Here is an 18,670-nt window from a genome sequence, read left to right as displayed (position 1 = left end):
TGCTCCCCGAACACCTCATATCGAAACCCTAGCCGCTTTGAGTGATCTAAGACCATTTTGGTGCTTTTGGGTGGTTTGTGAAGCTTGAAAGGAAGGAAGAAGCTCGGGAATTCGAGTTGGGGCTTGTAGATCCAGAGATTTTATTCCATCTTCAGCTCAACCAAGGTAAATGCCCCCTGTTTTGGTCTTCCATTTGGTTGTTCATCTTTAGGGCTTAGATTTTGGGTGCATGTAGGGCTTTCTAAGCCATTTTCGTACTTATGAAGTGATTTATGGGGTTCTACTTTCGGATCTGAGTCATTGGAGGGGTCTCATGGCATACAGGTGCCAACTTTATGGCCATGAGATCCCCATGCACATTGTAGAGCACCTTTTGTGGATTTTTGAGCCAAACCACATGCATGTGCACCAAGTTTGGAACTTTACGCATAAAATGGACATTAGGAGGCCAGATCTATGGTTTTGACGTGTTAAGACCCATTTAAATCGACTGTATAGTAAGGGTCAAGAAGGGACTCGGCGAGTTGTTCTTGGAACTCGACGAGTCGGTGTGTAATGACCACTAAATCCTTTCTGTGGTTGGACGAGTGGTTCGGGAAGGAAGTCCCGTAAATGTTTAGACTCGTAAAGGGGCCTGGGAATCATGGGACTCGACGAGTGTATGAACAGACTCGGCGAGTCCAAGGCAATCTCCCAACTTATGAAGACGAACTCGACGAGTTGTTCATACAACTCGGCGAGTCGTGGACTGGACATGTTCATAGGATGGAGGAGAACTCGACGAGTTGTTCATACAACTCGGCGAGTCGAATGAAAGTTCATTCGATGATATTATAGAAGGGAACTCGTCGAGTCTTTGCTAAACTCGACGAGTAGAGTCGGGAGGGGGGTCAGATGAAAGGAAAGGGACTCGACGAGTTGGCGGCCCAACTCGGCGAGTCAGGTCAACTGGAAGTTGACCTTGACCAGGGGTAAATTAGTCACTTTACCCAAAGATTAGTTAGCAGTGTTTGACTAAGTGTCTTTATGGGAATTGCAGCCCGGGAGTTACCGGAGCAGCAGTCAGACATTTCCCGATCAGCTTTTCAGCAGTCAGCCTTACAAGGTGAGTTACCTTCCAGTAGGGGTGGGTCTACGACACCAATGCCTGCCCACCAGTAGGTGATTAGGTTGAGATGATTGTCTTTGTGATAATTATCTGGTTGATATGATCGTGCTGAGATATGTACTAGTAGTAGGGCGCACTAGTCCCTAGTTACCGGTTGAAAGATACCGAAGACGGTTACCAGTTGAAAGATACCGAAGGGGTGGACAAAACCCACGCATTCATAGTAGTATGTTTATGATATGTTATTGTATGATTCAGTATGCTTATGTTATGAACATGAAACCAATATATTTATGCTATGGATTATGTGATAGGGATAAGGGGGGGGGGGGGGTTAGCTCCCGGGTACCGATTGGAAGATACCGAAGGGGAGGGTAGCTCCTGGTTACCGGTTGAAAGATACCGAAGGGGAGGATAGTTCCCAGTTACCGGTTGAAAGATACCGAAGGGGAGGGTAGCTCCCGGTTACCGGTTGAAAGATATCGAAGATGGCGGAATCGTTCCGGGGTGAAGGACGTCATGCGTAGTATCACAACAATTGTATCATAGCAAGCATAGTAAACACAACCAAACATTGAATACATATGTGAAAAAGGTTTACATTGATTAATACATAGTTTTATTCATATCAAAAGTAAAATAGAAAGACGCTACTCTAACGCTTCGTCTTCTCCGAACTCCTGGAAGTACCTGTTTACTAATTCCCTGAGAATACAAGCAGTTTTGAAAGAATATCAGCATAAAGCTGGTGAGTTCATAAGCATTTAGTTTTAGTGAGAAAATGTTCTTTGAATCCATTTGAAAAGTGTTCTTCAAGAAAATCCTATATTTTCTTATGAAAAGCGGTCTTGAAAGAGTGTCTTTTAGTAGAAAATAAACCATCAGTTTTAGAAAACATGTTATCCGTCCTAGAGGTAGAGATGTCAGTTTAGAAGTCCTTGATTACTATCAACATATATAAAAGTAGTTTTATTACTTAAAATAAAACAAATGAAGAATAGAGTCCGTAAACAAAGTTAGTTTATACTTATTTGCGAGTCGTATAACCATACTTGATATGACCGAGAGACCTTTATAACGTTCTTCAAGCGTTAAGCTAAATGACATTTGTTCACCCCAGGCGTGCCCGCCTAACTGTAGCTAGCAGTTCAGGTGTGGGATTGTCAGTCCCGAATAGATCTATTCACAAATCTCACGCTCTCCCTCCAGGAGACTCTGGTTATACTGAGATAGGATTTATCACTATACACCTAAGGGTACAATATTGAAGTAGAGCCTCACAATTCTGTATAATCTAGTTTACTAGCGAGAAACAATATAAAAACATTGATTATCCTTGAATAATAGTACTTTATACACCTGAGAAAATATATAACATAAACTAAATCTGCCATAGTTTATATATATTCATTTATGAAATCTGATTAGGTAGAGACTGCCTAGAGGGTTATCCCAAACTATACCCATTATAGTTTATTAGAATTTGTACGGAAATTGCTTTGTAAAAACCTTTCTAAAAGCTATGAAGTTAGATTTCCAAAATAGTAGTTTCCCTTATGCTCAACATATTACAAAAAGAGATAAAATATCCGAATATGTTATTAAACGTGGAAATCGTTGGACTGCATTAATAAGTTTAAAACTTTATAAAATACTTTGAATTTGGCTTGTATTCCCCCCTTGAAAACATTAAAAACACGGAAATATAGGGGTATGAACTCACCTCGGGCGATTTGAATTAAAGATCGATACGGAATGCCGGATGTTTAAGTGAAGCCTTGAACACGATTTGATCCTAATTAACATGCAATGACACATAAAGAAGTCAAATGAAGGTATTTCACCACTAATCGTGATGGAGAACCACTCTAGGAACTTGGGACTACTTGCACTAAGTGTTAGAACGTTAAAGGATTGCATGAGGGAAGTGTATGGCCACCTTAAAGGTGTGTACGGCCATGGGTGTGCGGCCCAATGGGTGTGCGGTCGTACACTCAAGATGAGAGGTGTTATTGTGGTGTTTTCAAGGCCTACACTTGCATACATGAAGTGTTCTTGGTCCAAACTTAGTTGTAGTACAAGTTTAGGGTCTTAGAAGTGAGTTTATGGTCCTAGAATGAGTGTGTGGTCGCACACTTGGGTGTGCTGCCGCACACTTGGAGTGTGCTGCCGCACAAGGGTGTATGCGGCCGTACACAGGTGTGTGCGGTCGTACACCCCACAAAAATGTTCAGAATGCCATTTCCAAGGTGTAGCAAGGCTATAGGCATGTCTATCTCGAATATGGGAGTCAAACTCTCACTTTGGAGGTTGTTTTAAGAGTGTGCGACCAACCTTATGAAGGTGTGCGGCCGCACTCCTTCAAGGGATGAAGAACATGATGAAACTTGATGAGTCAAGGCTTAGATGAAGTGGTTCTTCAAGTACAACAAGCTAAGGGATGGATTACTCACTTTTTTGAAGCCTTGGGAGGGTTTGCGGTTGAAGAGTCTTGAGAGAAAAGGTGTTGTGTGCTGCGAGGGTGTTAAAGGAATGAAAGGAAATGGGTATACCCTTTATATAGGGTGGGTGTGCTGCCTAGAAGGGAGTGTGCTGCCAGGAGGTGTGTGTGCGGCCGCACACCCATGTGTACGGCCGTACACTCCCTCTAAGGGTGTGTATGGCCCTGTTTTGACAGTATACGACTTGCTGACTCATTCCTAAACTCAACCTTGGTCATACTCAAGCTTAGAATCACTTAAACGAACCCTAAAACAGTTACAGAAGTCAACGAAACATGTTTAACTTTGATTGAATTGGCTAAGTGTGCGAGACAGAAGTTCCGGGTTGTCACATCATCCCCCCGTTAGAAGGAATTTCGTCCCGAAATTCAAGAATAAGAATATAACTCATGGTCTTGGAAAAAGATGTAGGTACTTAAGGTTCATGGGACTCTCCCGCTCCCAAGTGAATCCAAGTTCCTGTTTGACATTTTAGCGGACCTTCACTATTGGGATGTGACGTTATTTCGTTCGCTCGACTTCTCGATCCGTGAGCTCGGATGATTCTCTCACAAAGTGTAGACTCTCGTCTAACTCGAGGTTGTCGAGGGAAAATCGTAGGTGTCTCATCGAACAGACACTCATTTCGGTTTGGAACGAGGAAGACGAGATGAGCGTTGCTAAGCGCTCGAGGTAACTGGAGTTTGTGCGCTATGGGACCGATCCTAGAAAGGATCTCGGACGGTCTAACGTATCTTGGATTTAGCTTTCTACGCTTTCCGAAGCGTATCGGGCTTTTCCAGGGTGAAACCTATAAGAAAGACACGTTCACCAATCTGGGATTCCAATGGTTTTTGTCTATTATCGACATAGCCCCTTTCGTACGATCTTTTCTGTCGTCCTACGGATGGTTTTAGGACTCGTGCGAGTGCTGTCGGGGACTTGACTCTTGACTATTTGCGTGTCGCCCGCCTCAGCCCAGCACAGATGGGGTCTGTACTTATGGCTGTAGAGGGCTTCGAACAGCGCAGCCTTGCTACTGGAAAGGTCGTCGTTGTTACAAGAAAGTTCATTTAAGAGTAGATGTGTATCCCCCGATGCATCTTCAATAGTCCGGATGGTTCCCTTACTTTGTCCTTCTCTTTGTGGATGATACTCTTCGTATGAATACTTTCGGGTTTCGAAGAGACATGAATTTTTCGAAGTTCGCATCTAGTTTGTCGTCACGAGCGACGGGAGTTTCGCGATTCGAACGATTTAAGACAAAAGGGTTTGGTATAACCTAGACTCGGTCGAAACTAGACAGGATGGTGTCGTAGAATCGCGCGTTAAGTTAGTCCGGGAGGATCGTTTTGCTAGCACATTGGTATCCCTAGATGAACGTCTCTGGTGTTTTCTGCATTTGATATTGGACTTGGTAGGTACTACTACTACTGCGAGGGTCCCGATGTTTTGAAACTATGAACTCTCGATGGAATGATTCTCACTAGATTTTCCTATGATTGCTTGGCGTATACAAGTAATGTATAATCACAACTGACTCTAATGTATACACTAGGCTACCATAATTTTTACCCCCTTAGGGCATCAACTTTTAAGAGTACGTCGTGATTAAATTTGGACGGGAAAGAAATCACGATTATGAATAATTATTGAGGTTTTGAAAACGTACTCAAAGCATTGTAAGGTTCTTTGATGCTTCCCTTATTATGAGGTCAGACTCTTCCTGTCTCCTCGTCGTTCTTCTCTGTTGGGCAGTCTCTTTTGAAATGTCCCATTTCGCCACATACACTGCACACTTGAACTATGCTAGCATCGGTAGTGGAAGGGATATGTTGAGTCCGGGTCTTCGCGAAGCGAGCTTCCTTGCCATCCTTAGTCCTTGGACAATTTCTTTTGAAATGTCTTACACTACCACAGAGGTAACATGTTGGACTAGCCCCAACATTGGCATTCAGAGTGACGAACTCGACTAGGGTCCTACATCTGCTGGAGGTCTGCCCCTTCCTGTTGCATCTGGTGCAATGCAGCACTCGACAGACTCCATGATGATGGTAGTTGCATTTGCTGTTGTGCGGGAGATTTCCTAAGTAGGGTGTGGTTGAGGTTGGAACAGTAGGGATGACTGGGGTATTGACTGTCCCAATTCGTTGCCTTTCAGTAGGTCCTTGGGTTGAACAACTTCCTTCGAACTTTCGCTTCGGGATGTTAGGTTGGGGATCAAGGGTGTCCTTTCCAGTAGGCACTTGTTGTTGAGGTTGGTTAACGCCAAGGTTTGGACTGCCATTAACACATCCACCCACATTTGTGTTGTTAGCGTTAAGAACAGCTAGGGCGGCTGCTACGGCTGCTGTGACAGTAGTTTGGAACGTAGCTGAATCCATCTGAAGGATTGGTGTCTTACCGGTGGGTTGGTTACGTTTCTTTGGAGGCATGATCTGCTACATGTCAAGAACATAAGCTTGTGAGCAATAATGGTTGCCTCTGGATGTATCTTAAATGTTTATCTATGCCTTGAGGTTTCCCATTTTGCTTATCTGACTCTCATTGATTCGACCCACATCCCCATGATATGGTCTTAGCAAGGATAGAAAAGATTTGAGCACACAAAGTTCACATACAATAAGTTTACGAACTCCTGGTTGCTCAGCTCATCGGGCTGGCTGAGTAACTCTCACATTTTGTCGGCTCTTGACGATATGGAGATTTGGCTATAAGGGTAGTTCTGATGATCAAGTCGATACGTGATTCAACTTGGCACTCGGAAGAAATCTCTGGAATGTCTTTGGGGAAGACATCGGGAAAGTTGCAGACTTTGAAGATGCTCTCGAGGTCTTTAACTTCTTGCGTCTCATTGACAACATGAGCCAGAAATGCATAGCATTCCTTCCGTAGATGCTCATAAGCTTCGACGCATGAAATGATACTAAGGTTCGAACAGACTTATCACTGAAACCAGTGAGGAATCCGTCAGAAGGAAGATTGAGACGAATCGCTTTCTCGAAGCAAAGGACATCGGCACGATGGGAGACTCATCCGTCCTATGCCGATTAGGACATTGAATCTTTTCATGGAGACTGATATGAAATTGATGGGGAAAAGGAATAATCGTCTAAGCACATCTTATGATTCATGTTTTGAGGACAAAACAGTGATGGGACCTTGATAAAGTTGCTTAATTTGAATGCTACCGCTCCAAGGTATACTTTTGACAATGATAATCTTTGACTGAAATATAATAGTTGCCACCATTGTCGATATTAAGATTACACAGAGTTTGGAAATTTGACCTAGGAGTAGGTCTACAACATACCAACAGAGGAATAATTTGACAACATAAAGAACTAGTGAATCGGTACTTGTAAGACAAGAATGTCTACAGAGAAAAGAGCTACTTAGAACATAAATAGGAAAGCTATTCTTTAAACCAAAAGGAAGGACAAGTAGAATATTTCCTACTGGCGACGGGCACTTCTCGGGCGGAACCTTAGGTTAGTCAACTGGCGCTCCATGTCAAGCAGGCGACTCTCGTATACTGATTGGCGTGCTCGGAGCTCTACGACCTCAACTCGAGTTGCAGCTAGCTCTCGCTGCTGGGCTTCGTTGTCTCTCAAAATCCTCCCATGAGCAACCTTGAAACTGCGAATACGGTTTGTGTTGGCATCCAAGTCTGCCTCGAGTTCCACAGTTCGGTGAATGGCCGCCACGTTCATTTCGACATTGCGGGCCACTCGACGGACTATGATTAGAAGGGCTCTATCTGCGGAGCCTCCTCCGTCCACATTGTAGAAGTGGCGATCCCCATTATACGGGCGGGTTTGGCCTTGTTCGTGACTCCACCTATCCAGGCTTCCGACCCACATAGGCGTTGGGCCTTCGAGTACAAGCTGAGGGTTGGGATTTGATATTGGGGCCACTGGGGGTAAGTTCTCGACTTCTGGTTCCGAGTCAGTCTCTCCAGGAAATGGTTTGGCAATGCCATCGTCAAAAGGGATTTCATGGTTTCCTTCTGGCTCTGGTTCGATCCATCCATCATGTCCTTGGTTAGGAAAGTACGGGTCGCCAGGAAGATGGAATCCAACCATGCTATCTACGCGAGGCGAGGGTAAAGGAATAGTTAATAGGCATCGAATCTATAATACTTCTAATGTATTATAGTTACATGATTGATTCTCCTGGGTAAACTCCGGTTCGGTCGTTATAGCACCCTAAAATACTCCTACAGTATTTTAATCCTTATGTTCGGTTCTAGAACTCTTCTGCAATGACCCTAAAATACTCCTACAGTATTTCAATCCTTATCGGGAGGATTGATTCTCCTTGAACACGATTTGATCCTAATTAACATGCAATGACACATAAAGAAGTCAAATGAAGGTATTTCACCACTAATCGTGATGGAGAACCACTCTAGGAACTTGGGACTACTTGCACTAAGTGTTAGAACCTTAAAGGATTGCATGAGGGGAGTGTATGGCCACCTTAAAGGTGTGTACGGCCATGGGTGTGCGGCCGTACACTCAAGATGAGAGGTGTTCTTGTGGTGTTTTCAAGGCCTACACTTGCATACATGAAGTGTTCTTGGTCCAAACTTAGTTGTAGTACAAGTTTAGGGTCTTAGAAGTGAGTTTATGGTCCTAGAATGAGTGTGTGGTCGCACACAAGGGTGTGTGGTCGCACACTTGGGTGTGTTGCCGCACAAGGGTGTGTGCGGCCGTACACCCCACAAAAATGTTCAGAATGCCATTTCCAAGGTGTAGCAAGGCTATGGGCATGTCTATCTCGAATATGGGAGTCAAAATCTCACTTTGGAGGTTGTTTTAAGAGTGTGCGGCCAACCTTATGAAGGTGTGTGGCCGCACTCCTTCAAGGGATGAAGAACATGATGAAACTTGATGAGTCAAGGCTTAGATGAAGTGGTTCTTCAAGTACAACAAGCTAAGGGATGGATTACTCATGTTTTTGAAGCCTTGAGAGGGTTTGCGGTTGAAGAGTCTTGAGAGAAAAGGTGTTGTGTGCTGCCAGGGTGTTAAAGGAATGAAAGGAAATGGGTCTACCCTTTATATAGGGTGGGTGTGCTGCCTAGAAGGGAGTGTGTTGCCAGGAGGTGTGTGTGCGGCCGCACACCCATGTATACGGCCGTACACTCCCTCTAAGGGTGTGTATGGCCCTGTTTTGACAGTATACGACTTGCTGACTCATTCCTAAACTCAACCTTGGTCATACTCAAGCTTAGAATCACTTAAACGAACCCTCAAACAGTGCCAGAAGTCAACGAAACCTGTTTAACTTTGATTGAATTGGCTAAGTGTGCGAGACAGAAGTTTCGGGTTGTCACAAGTTTTGGTTTCAGGTACCTCTTCGCCCAAGGGGAAGGAGCCGGCAGTGTAGCAGCGCATCACACACACACACACATGGTTTCCGCATGAAGTCTTCTGGGAATGTACTCTGATTTATTTTACTTTTGACAATATGATTTTCAGACACTTCGATATGTTTATTTTTACAAATGACATGACATGGGAAATGTTTTGGTAAATTATGTTGTGAATTACTTAATCGAAAATGAAATTTTTGGGCTTGAAATTTGGGATGTTACAAGTTGGTATGAGAGCCCTGGTTTGAGGGATTCGGACACACCCTCGGGGGTGTCTGGACTCAGACCGAGGGTTTAAAAGATTTTTACAAGGAAAATGGTTTTCAAAAAAAATCTGAGTCAAAGAGTTTTGAGAAAGAACAAGGTGTGTGATGCGTGCGACCGGCCGAACTCAAGTAAGTTTTCCCCAAGATACCCATACTTGTTATGATAAGTTATGATATATGATTATGAGAAACTGCATGCTAGATTAGGGCTAAGGATTTAGGAGGATGCCTTGTATGCCTGATATATATGATTCTGAGAACTGCATGCTAGATTAGGGCTAAGGATCTAGGAAGGATGCCTTATATGCCTGTTGTATGAGTTGTATGCTAGGACTGTTTAGTCAGCAGTAGGATGGCCTGTATAGGTTATGCCTGAATTGGTTACTCAACGCATGAATGCTGCTTGCTTTGAGCTATAAGGGATTCTGGCTAACCTTAACTATCTAGTGAGCGAATATGTAACAGTGTTCGCAAGCTAGATAGGGAAGGATAGCAGGGACCCCTTGTGCAGCTGATGGCAGAGAGTAGGTCGGAGGATACCCTAGGAAAGCCTAGGACGAGATTAGTGGAAAAGAGTATCGGTAAAGGGACTTGGTGAAGTTGACGCAATCCTTGAGGAAAGTACGGATAGATGTGGAAGGTAGTATGGGCCCGTACTACTGGAAGCAGAGGATCCGTACTCAAGTCGAGGAGGGCCGAGATGGAACCGGGGAACTTGGAGAGTGTGTGAGGCCTCTCTAGAATGTGTATGATCCTGACGTTTATGTGTTTGTTTCAGTATGGCTATCATGCGACATGGAGCGGGAGGTTCAGGATCTGGGTCAGGATCGGGATCAGGCTCGGGTGCAGGATCCGAGCGGGTTGATGATGGGCTACGCGAGTTCATCGCGTCTGAGATCACGAAGGGCATCCTTGAGGCGACTCCGGTCATTTTCGGGTCGATCAAGGAAGGGATCATTGAGCTGATGGAGGATCGCCTCCGGGCATTCAGGAGTGATCTGGCGTCCAGCCAGACGGGTACGCGCACACTGTCCTTCAAGGACTTCAGGGGGAGTGGTGCGCCAGACTTTCACGGGGTGAAGGACCCCATTGCTGCCAGAAGATGGATCGCAGACATCGAGTCTGTGCAGTTGACGAGCTTCTGCCCAGAAGGGTCGAAGGTCCACTTTGTCGCGGGATGTTTGAGGGATAGAGCTAGAGATTGGTGGGAGTCAGTTGGTGACTCGCTGGGAGCCCCAGCCATCGAGGCTGTGACATGGTCAGACTTTGTGACCAGATTCAGGGCTGAGTTCGCGCCAGCTGTGGAGCTTCAGCAGCTGGCCAGGGATTTCTTGGATATGAGACAGACCACGGAGACTGTAGCGGAGATCACCGCCAAGTTCCGGGAGAGGGCTTTATTGGTGCCCCAGTACGCAGGAGAGTATATCGGCCGAGAAGTTGGCCGACATCTACATTCGAGAGGTGGTGGCTCAACACGGAGTGCCAGTCTCCGTGATTTCAGACAGGGATGTGCGATTCACTTCCAGGTTTTGGAAGAAATTCCACGACGAGTTGGGTACTCGTCTACACTTTAGCACCGCTTTTCACCCGCAGACGGATGGACAAAGTGATCGGACCATCCAGACTCTGGAGGATATGCTGCGGGCATGTGTGCTAGACTTCGATGGAAGTTGGGATACCTATCTCCCACTAGCTGAGTTCTCCTACAACAACAACTACCACACGAGTATCGATCGTCCTCCCTTTGAGATGTTATACGGGAGGAAGTGCAGGACCCCGATATGTTGAGGTGAGGTGGGCCAGAGGGTCATGGGGAGCACCGAAGTGGTGCTCAAGACGACAAAGAGGATTCAACAAGTTAGGAGCAGGCTCCAGACTGCACAGAGTCGGCAGAAGAGTTACGCCAACAAGCGCCGATCGGACCTGGAGTTCCAGGTCGGGGATATGGTCCTCGTGAAGTTGTCGCCATGGAAGGGCGTCATCCGATTCAGGAAGCGGGGCAAGCTGGGCCCCAGGTATATTGGACCCTTCAAGGTTATAGCCCGGGTGGGCAAGGTGGCATATAGGCTGGATCTGCCAGCCGAACTCGGTAAGATTCATAGCACATTTCATGTCTCCCAGTTGCGGAAATGCCTGGTAGACGATTCGGCGGTGGTGCCTTTGGAGGATATTCAGGTTGATGACAGCTTGAACTACATCGAGCGGCCAGTGGCAATCCTTGACAGGAAGTCAAGGGATCTGAGGAACAAGAGAGTGGAGCTAGTAAAGGTGCAGTGGCAGCACCGAAGGGGCTCGTAATGGACCTGGGAGCCGGAGGACGAGATGAGGGAACATTACCCCGAGCTTTTTCAGGATCGAGCAGCAGACTTCGAGGATGAAGTCTAAGATAAGTGGGGGAGATTTGTAGCACCCGATTCCTGGTATGTCTTTAATTCAGGAATTTTATGTATTTTTCTCTGGGACTCGACGAGTTGGCGGCCCAACTCATCGAGTAGGGACGGGATCCGCGGGAAGTTTAAGTGAGCTACTCGACGAGTCGGAGACTGACTCGGCGAGTAGGTGCTGTTTGGGTGAAACCATGAATTTGAGGGTTTGCACCCTATTTAAACGTCTTATTGCAGCCTCCATCGTCCCTTATGCTCCCAGAACACCTCATATCGAAACCCTAGCCGCTTTGAGAGATATAAGACCATTTTGGTGCTTTTGGGTGGTTTGTGAAGCTTGAAAGGAAGGAAGAAGCTCGAGAATTCGAGTTGGGGCTTGTAGATCCATAGATTTTATTCCATCTTCAGCTCAACCAAGGTAAATGCCCCTTGTTTTGGTCTTGCATTTGGTTGTTCATCTTTAGGGCTTAGATTTTGGGTGCATGTAGGGCTTTCTAAGCCATTTTCGGACTTATGAAGTGATTTATGGGGTTCTACTTTCGGATCTGAGTCATTGGAGGGGTCTCATGGCATAAAGGTGCCAACTTTATGGCCATGAGAGCCCCATGCACATTGTAGAGCACCTTTTGTGGATTTTTGAGCCAAAAACCACATGCATGTGCACCAAGTTTGGAACTTTACGCATAAAATGGACATTAGGAGGCCAGATCTATGGTTTTGACGTGTTAAGACCCATTTAAATTGACTGTATAGTAAGGGTCAAGAAGGAACTCGGCGAGTTGTTCTTGGAACTCGACGAGTCGATGTGTAATGACCACTAAATCCTTTCTGTGGTTGGACCAGCGGTTCGGGAAGGAAGTCCCGTAAATGTTTAGACTCGTAAAGGGACCTGGGAATCATGGGACTCGACGAGTGTATGAACAGACTCGGCGAGTCCAAGGCAATCTCCCAACTTATGAAGACGAACTTGACGAGTTGTTCATACAACTCGGCGAGTCGCGGAATGGACATGTTCATAGGATGGAGGAGAACTCGACGAGTTGTTCATACAACTCGGCGAGTCGGATGAAGGTTCATTCGATGATATTATAGAAGGGAACTCGTTGAGTCTTTGCTAAACTCGACGAGTAGAGTCGGGAGGGGGGTCAGATGAAAGGAAAGGGACTCGACGAGTTGGCGGCCCAACTCGGCGAGTCAGGTCAACTGGAAGTTGACTTTGACCAAGGCTTTGACCTTGACCAGGGGTAAATTAGTCACTTTACCCAAATATTAGTTAGCAGTGTTTGACTAAGTGTCTTTATGGGAATTGCAGCCCGGGAGTTACCGGAGCAGCAGTCAGACATTTCCCGATCAGCTTTTCAACAGTCAGCCTTACGAGGTGAGTTACCTTCCACTAGGGGTGGGTCTACGGCACCAATGCCGGCCCACCAGTAGGTGATTATGGTTGAGATGATTGTCTTTGTGATAATTATCTGGTTGATATGACCGTGATGAGATATGTACTAGTAGTAGTAGGGCACACTAGTCCCTAGTTACCGGTTGAAAGATACCGAAGACGGTTACCGGTTGAAAGATACCGAAGGGGTTGACAGAACCCACACATGCATAGTAGTATGTTTATGATATGTTATTGTATTATTCAGTATGCTTATGTTATGAACATGAAACCAATATGTTTATGCTATGGATTATGTGATAGGGATAAGGGGGGGGAGGAATAGTCCCCAGATACCGGTTGGAAGATACCGAAGAGGGGGTTAGCTCCCGGGTACCGGTTGGAAGATACCGAAGGGGAGGGTAGCTCCTGGTTACCGGTTGAAAGATACCGAAGGGGAGGATAGCTCCTGGTTACCGGTTGAAAGATACCGAAGGGGAGGATAGTTCCCAGTTACCGGTTGAAAGATACCGAAGGGGAGGGTAGCTCCCAGTTACCGATTGAAAGATACCGAAGATTCTGTGCTATGGGTATGATGGGGGAACTCACTAAGCTTTGTGCTTACAGTTTTAGTTTTGGTTTCAGGTACCTCTTCGCCCAAGGGGAAGGAGCCGGCGGTGTAGCAGCACATCACACACACACACATGGTTTCCGCATGGAGTTTTCTGGGAATGTACTATGATTTATTTTACTTTTGACAATATGATTTTCAGACACTTCGATATGTTTCTTTTTACAAATGACATGGCATGGGAAATGTTTTGGTAAATTATGTTGTGAATTACTTAATCGAAAATGAAATTTTTGGGCTTGAAATTTGGGATGTTACAATAGCACTACTATTCCGGTCTACAGTGGCATGTGTTCCAGACTGCATTCTAGATTGTGCTACATATTCCAGAAAAGTTCTATTGATTCCATACTCGATGTTTGCATTTCAAAGTGTTCTGGAACAATTTTTATAGGGTTTTACAAGTATTAATTGTTGGTAATTATTGAAAATATGCTTTAAGGAATCCACTAATGAGCAATAAAAGTAGTTATGGTTCTGTCAGTTTTGTTTTTGAATTGAATAAGTTTAATTAGGAGTTAGTGGATAGTTATTCTCTAGTTAATTTTCAGTTATGAATAACAACTATATAAGCTGATGTAGTACAATGATTTTGATATTCCAATTTCCAATTCCAATCATTGCATAGCATATCTCCTCTGTTCACTTTTCTCTTGTTTACAACCTATTGTCTTCTTTTCTATTTGTTTAAAACTAAAAAATTGGTATCGATCAGAGCTGATTTCTTGAGGGATCTGTGAGGACAAATGGCAGAAAGTAGTGTTTCACAATTCACTATTCCTGTGTTCAATGGTGATAATTACCAGCTATGGGCTGCAAGAATGACATATTATCTTGAAGCCATGGATCTTTGGGAAGCTGTAGAAGCGGACTATGTTGTTCCTCAACTTCCAGAAAATCCTACCATGGCTCAAATCAAAGTTCACAAAGAGAAGACATGATGGAAGTCAAAGGCGAAAGCAACTCTGTTTGCTGCAGTCTTTACGACCATTTTCACAAGAATTATGTGCCTCAAAACTGGAAAAGAAGTGTGGGATTATCTGAAGGAGGAATATGAAAGAGATGAAAGAATTCGAGGCATGCAGGCTCTCAACTTGATCAGAGAGTTTGAGATGCAGAGAATGAAAGAGTCGGAGACTATCAAGGAGTATTCAGACAAATTACTGGATATTGGAAACAAGGTACGATTGCTTGGCTCTAAGTTTTCAGATTCAAGAATCGTTGAAAAAATTCTCGTTACTGTACCTGAGAGATATGAAGCTTCAATAACCACTTTGGATAACACAAGGGACCTGTCAGAAATTACAATGGCAGAATTGTTAAACTCGTTACAGGCAGAAGAGCAACGTAGACTTATGAGATATAAGCATGTTGTTGAAGGTGCTCTACCGGCCAAGCATCGAGATGAACGAAAGCAAAAGAAGAAGAGTGACAAAAAAGCCTCGTCAACTTCTGTTGTTGAAGATTCGGTCAATAATCAGAATCAAGCCAAAGTTCAGACCCCAAAAAAGAATTATCTGCCTTGTAAGCATTGTGGTAAAATGGGCCATCCTCCATTCAGATCTTGGAAAAGACCAGATGCAAAGTGCAACAAATGTAATCAGGTCGGCCACGAAGCTGTTATATGCAGAAGCAATACTCAAAAACATAAAGAAGTCCATAAAGCTACTCAAGATGGAGAAGACCATATGTTTGTTGCATCTTGTTATTCAACAACAGTTTCTACTGAAAGTTGGCTAATTGACAGCGGGTGTACAAACAACATGTGTAATGACATCAGCCTCTTTAGAGAGGTACTACCTTCGAAGCCCAAAAGAGTGAAAGTAGGAAATGGTGAATATGTTCCAGTCAAAGGAATTGGAACAGTTGCAATTATAACTACTTCAGGTACAAAAACAATATCAGATGTCATGTATGTACCAGAAATTGATTAGAATTTAATAAGTGTTCCCCAGCTGCTAGAAAAAGGATTTAAGACCTACTTTGAAGATTTTTGTTGTCGTGTATATTATCCAAATGGAAAAGAATTGATGAAGGTTAAAATGAAAGGAAGAAGCATGGCTTATGATCCAAAAGAAGAAGAGCAAATGGCTTTTTACAATAAAGTTAGCAACACTGACATATGACACAAGAAGCTTGGGCACTGTCATCTTCAAAGAATGCTACAAATGCAAAAGGATGAAATGGTGAGAGGTCTTCCAAAGTTAGATGATCAACTTTCAAATTGTTCAGCGTGTCAATATGGAAAAAAAAGGAGGATTCCATTCCATAAATCATCTTGGCGGGCATCAAAAAAACTTCAACTCATACATTCTGATGTTGCAGGACCTCAAAGAACACCATCATTGCAAGGTAATGTTTACTACATTATTTTCATTGATGATTTTACAAGAATGTGTTGGATTTACTTCATGAAGTTCAAGTCAGAAGTAACTGATATCTTCTGGAAATTCAAAAAAATGGTTGAAAACCAAAGTGATTGCAAAATTCAAGTGTAGAGGTCTGATAATGGAAAGGAGTATACATCAGAAAAATTCCATATGTTCTGCGAGGAAGCCGGCATTGAACATCAGCTCACGGTTCCATATTCTCCATAACAAAATGGAGTTAGCGAAAGGAGGAACAGATCCATATTGGACATGGCCAGAAGTATGTTGCACGATAAGGAGCTGCCAAAATATTTTTGGGCAGAGGCTGCTAACATAACCGTGTTCCTACAAAACCGGTTACCAACACTTGCTTTGGAAAGTAAAACTCCTTTCGAAGCATGGTTTGGTTATAAGCCTTCACTACGCTTTCTTAAAGTATTTGGGTGTGTATGTTTTGTTCACATTCCTCAGGTTAAGCGTGACAAGCTTGATAAAAAGGCCATTCCGGGAATCTTTGTAGGTTATGGTTCCGTTTCTAAAGGTTACAAAGTGTACCATCCTAAAAAAAAGATGACAATAAGCAGAGATGTACATTTCAATGAAGACGAGCAATGAGACTGGAACAAGAAAAAAGAACCAAAAGGTGTTTATTTTGGTGACAATGCAACAGAAGAATCAGAGGATGAACCGATAGATGATGCCTTGGAAGACGAGTCAATTGATGATCCTCCCGTAAGAGGTACAAGGCTACTTACAGATGTCTATGCAAGGTGTAATGTTGCAATACATGAACCATCTAATCCTGAAGAAGCCCTGAATGATCCAAAATGGAAGAAAGCAATGTTGGAGGAGTTGTCTATGATAGAAAAGAATAAAACGTGGGAGTTGGTTGAGAGACCAGAAGGAAGAAAAGTCATTGGCGTTAAATGGGTGTTCAAAACAAAGCTCAATGCTGATGACACCATCAACAAATTCAAGGCTCGACTCGTTGTTAAGGGGTATGCTCAAATTTATGGTGTTGACTATTCTGATACTTTTGCTCCTGTTGCAAGGTTAGATACAATCAGATTGTTACTAGCCATATCTGCACAAAAAGGTTGGAAAGTGTTTCAACTAGATGTGAAGTCAACCTTCCTAAATGGTGTACTACAGGAAGAGATATTTGTAGAGCAACCAGAAGGTTTCAAGATTCAAGGCAAAGAAGATAAAGTCTATCTACTCAAAAAGGCTCTCTATGGTTTGAAACAAGCTCCGCGAGCTTGGTATAACCGGATAGATACTTACTTGTCGGATCTCGGTTTTGTTAAAAGCTTATCTGAAGCTACTCTTTATGTGAAACATAAAGAGAATGATATTCTTATTGTCTCTCTTTATGTTGATGATTTGCTCATGACAGGAAATAACAAGAGGCTCATAGATGAGTTTAAAAAAGAGATGATGCAGGTTTTTGAAATGACAGATTTGGGTCTCATGTCATATTTTCTTGGCATGGAGATCAAACAAGACAAATGTATGGTGTTCATCTATCAAAAGAAATACGCAAATGAAATTTTGAAAAAATTTCAAATGGAAGAATGCAAAGCAGTGAGCACCCCAATGAATGAGAAAGAAAATTTTAGCAAAGAAGATGGTGCAGATAAAGTTGATGAAATTTATTTCAGGAGCCTAATCGGTTGTTTGATGTATCTCACAGCGACAAGGCCTGACATTCTCTTTGTTGTTAGTCTTTTATCGCGATTTATGCACTGTGCAAGTGTGATACATTTTAGGGCAACAAAACGAATATTAAGGTACATCAAAGGCACCATCAATTTTGGAGTAAAGTTTGAGAAAAATCAAAGATTCAAGTTGCATGGTTTCTCAGATAGTGATTGGGGAAGATCAATTGATGATATGAGAAGCACATTAGGCTACTGTTTCAGTTTAGGTTCAAGTATTTTCTCATGGTGTTCAAAGAAGCAGCAGATTGTAGCACAATCTACTACAGAAGCAGAATTCATAGCAGCTACAGCAGCCACAAATCAAGTTCTATGGTTGAAAAAGATTATGTGTGATTTGCAAGAAGAACAAAAATTTAGCATTGAAGTTTTTGTTGACAATCAAGCAGCTATTGCAATCTCCAATAATCCGATATTTCACGGGAAGACAAAGCATTTCAACATTAAGCTCTATTTTTTGAGAGAAGTGCAGCAAAAGGGTGAAGTCTCTCTAGTCTATAGTCTACTGCAAGTCTGAAGACCAGCTAGCAGACATCTTCACCAAACCACTTCCGGTCAGCAAGTTTGAAGTTCTAAGGCAAAGGATTGGAGTGTGCGGTCCTTAAAGCAAGGAGGAGTGTTGAAAATATGCTTTAAGGAATCCACTAATGAGCAATAAAAGTAGTTATGGTTCTGTCAGTTTTGTTTTTGAATTGAATAAGTTTAATTAGGAGTTAGTGGATAGTTCTTCTCTAGTTAATTTTCAGTTATGATAACAGCTATATAAGCTGATGTAGTACAATGATTTTGATATTCCAATTTCCAATTCCAATCATTGCATAGCATATATCCCCTGTTCACTTTTCTCCTGTTTACAACCTATTATCTTCTTTTCTATTTGTTTAAAACTAACAGTAATAGTAATATTAATCATACACAAAGCCTAAATACCACCAAATCTAGTTAACAAAAATTTATTTCCT

The 18,670-nt window shown here is 43.3% G+C and overlaps 1 protein-coding gene across 1 annotated transcript; it reads left to right on the top strand.

Moving 5' to 3' along the window:
* The first annotated feature begins 14,625 nt into the window (after positions 1 to 14,625).
* On the top strand, positions 14,626 to 15,555 carry LOC145158187 (uncharacterized). The gene has a single exon (XM_079077120.1). It carries the CDS (start codon positions 14,626 to 14,628, stop codon positions 15,553 to 15,555), a length of 930 nt encoding a protein of 309 aa, XP_078933246.1.
* Positions 15,556 to 18,670: the final 3,115 nt, after the last annotated feature.

Source organism: Lactuca virosa, chromosome 2 (genome assembly GCF_052849685.1).
Source record: "Lactuca virosa cultivar CGN04683 chromosome 2, Lactuca_virosa_CGN04683_v6, whole genome shotgun sequence".
In the NCBI taxonomy this organism is placed as follows: domain Eukaryota; kingdom Viridiplantae; phylum Streptophyta; class Magnoliopsida; order Asterales; family Asteraceae; genus Lactuca; species Lactuca virosa.
This window is presented reverse-complemented; position numbering and strand designations above follow the sequence as displayed.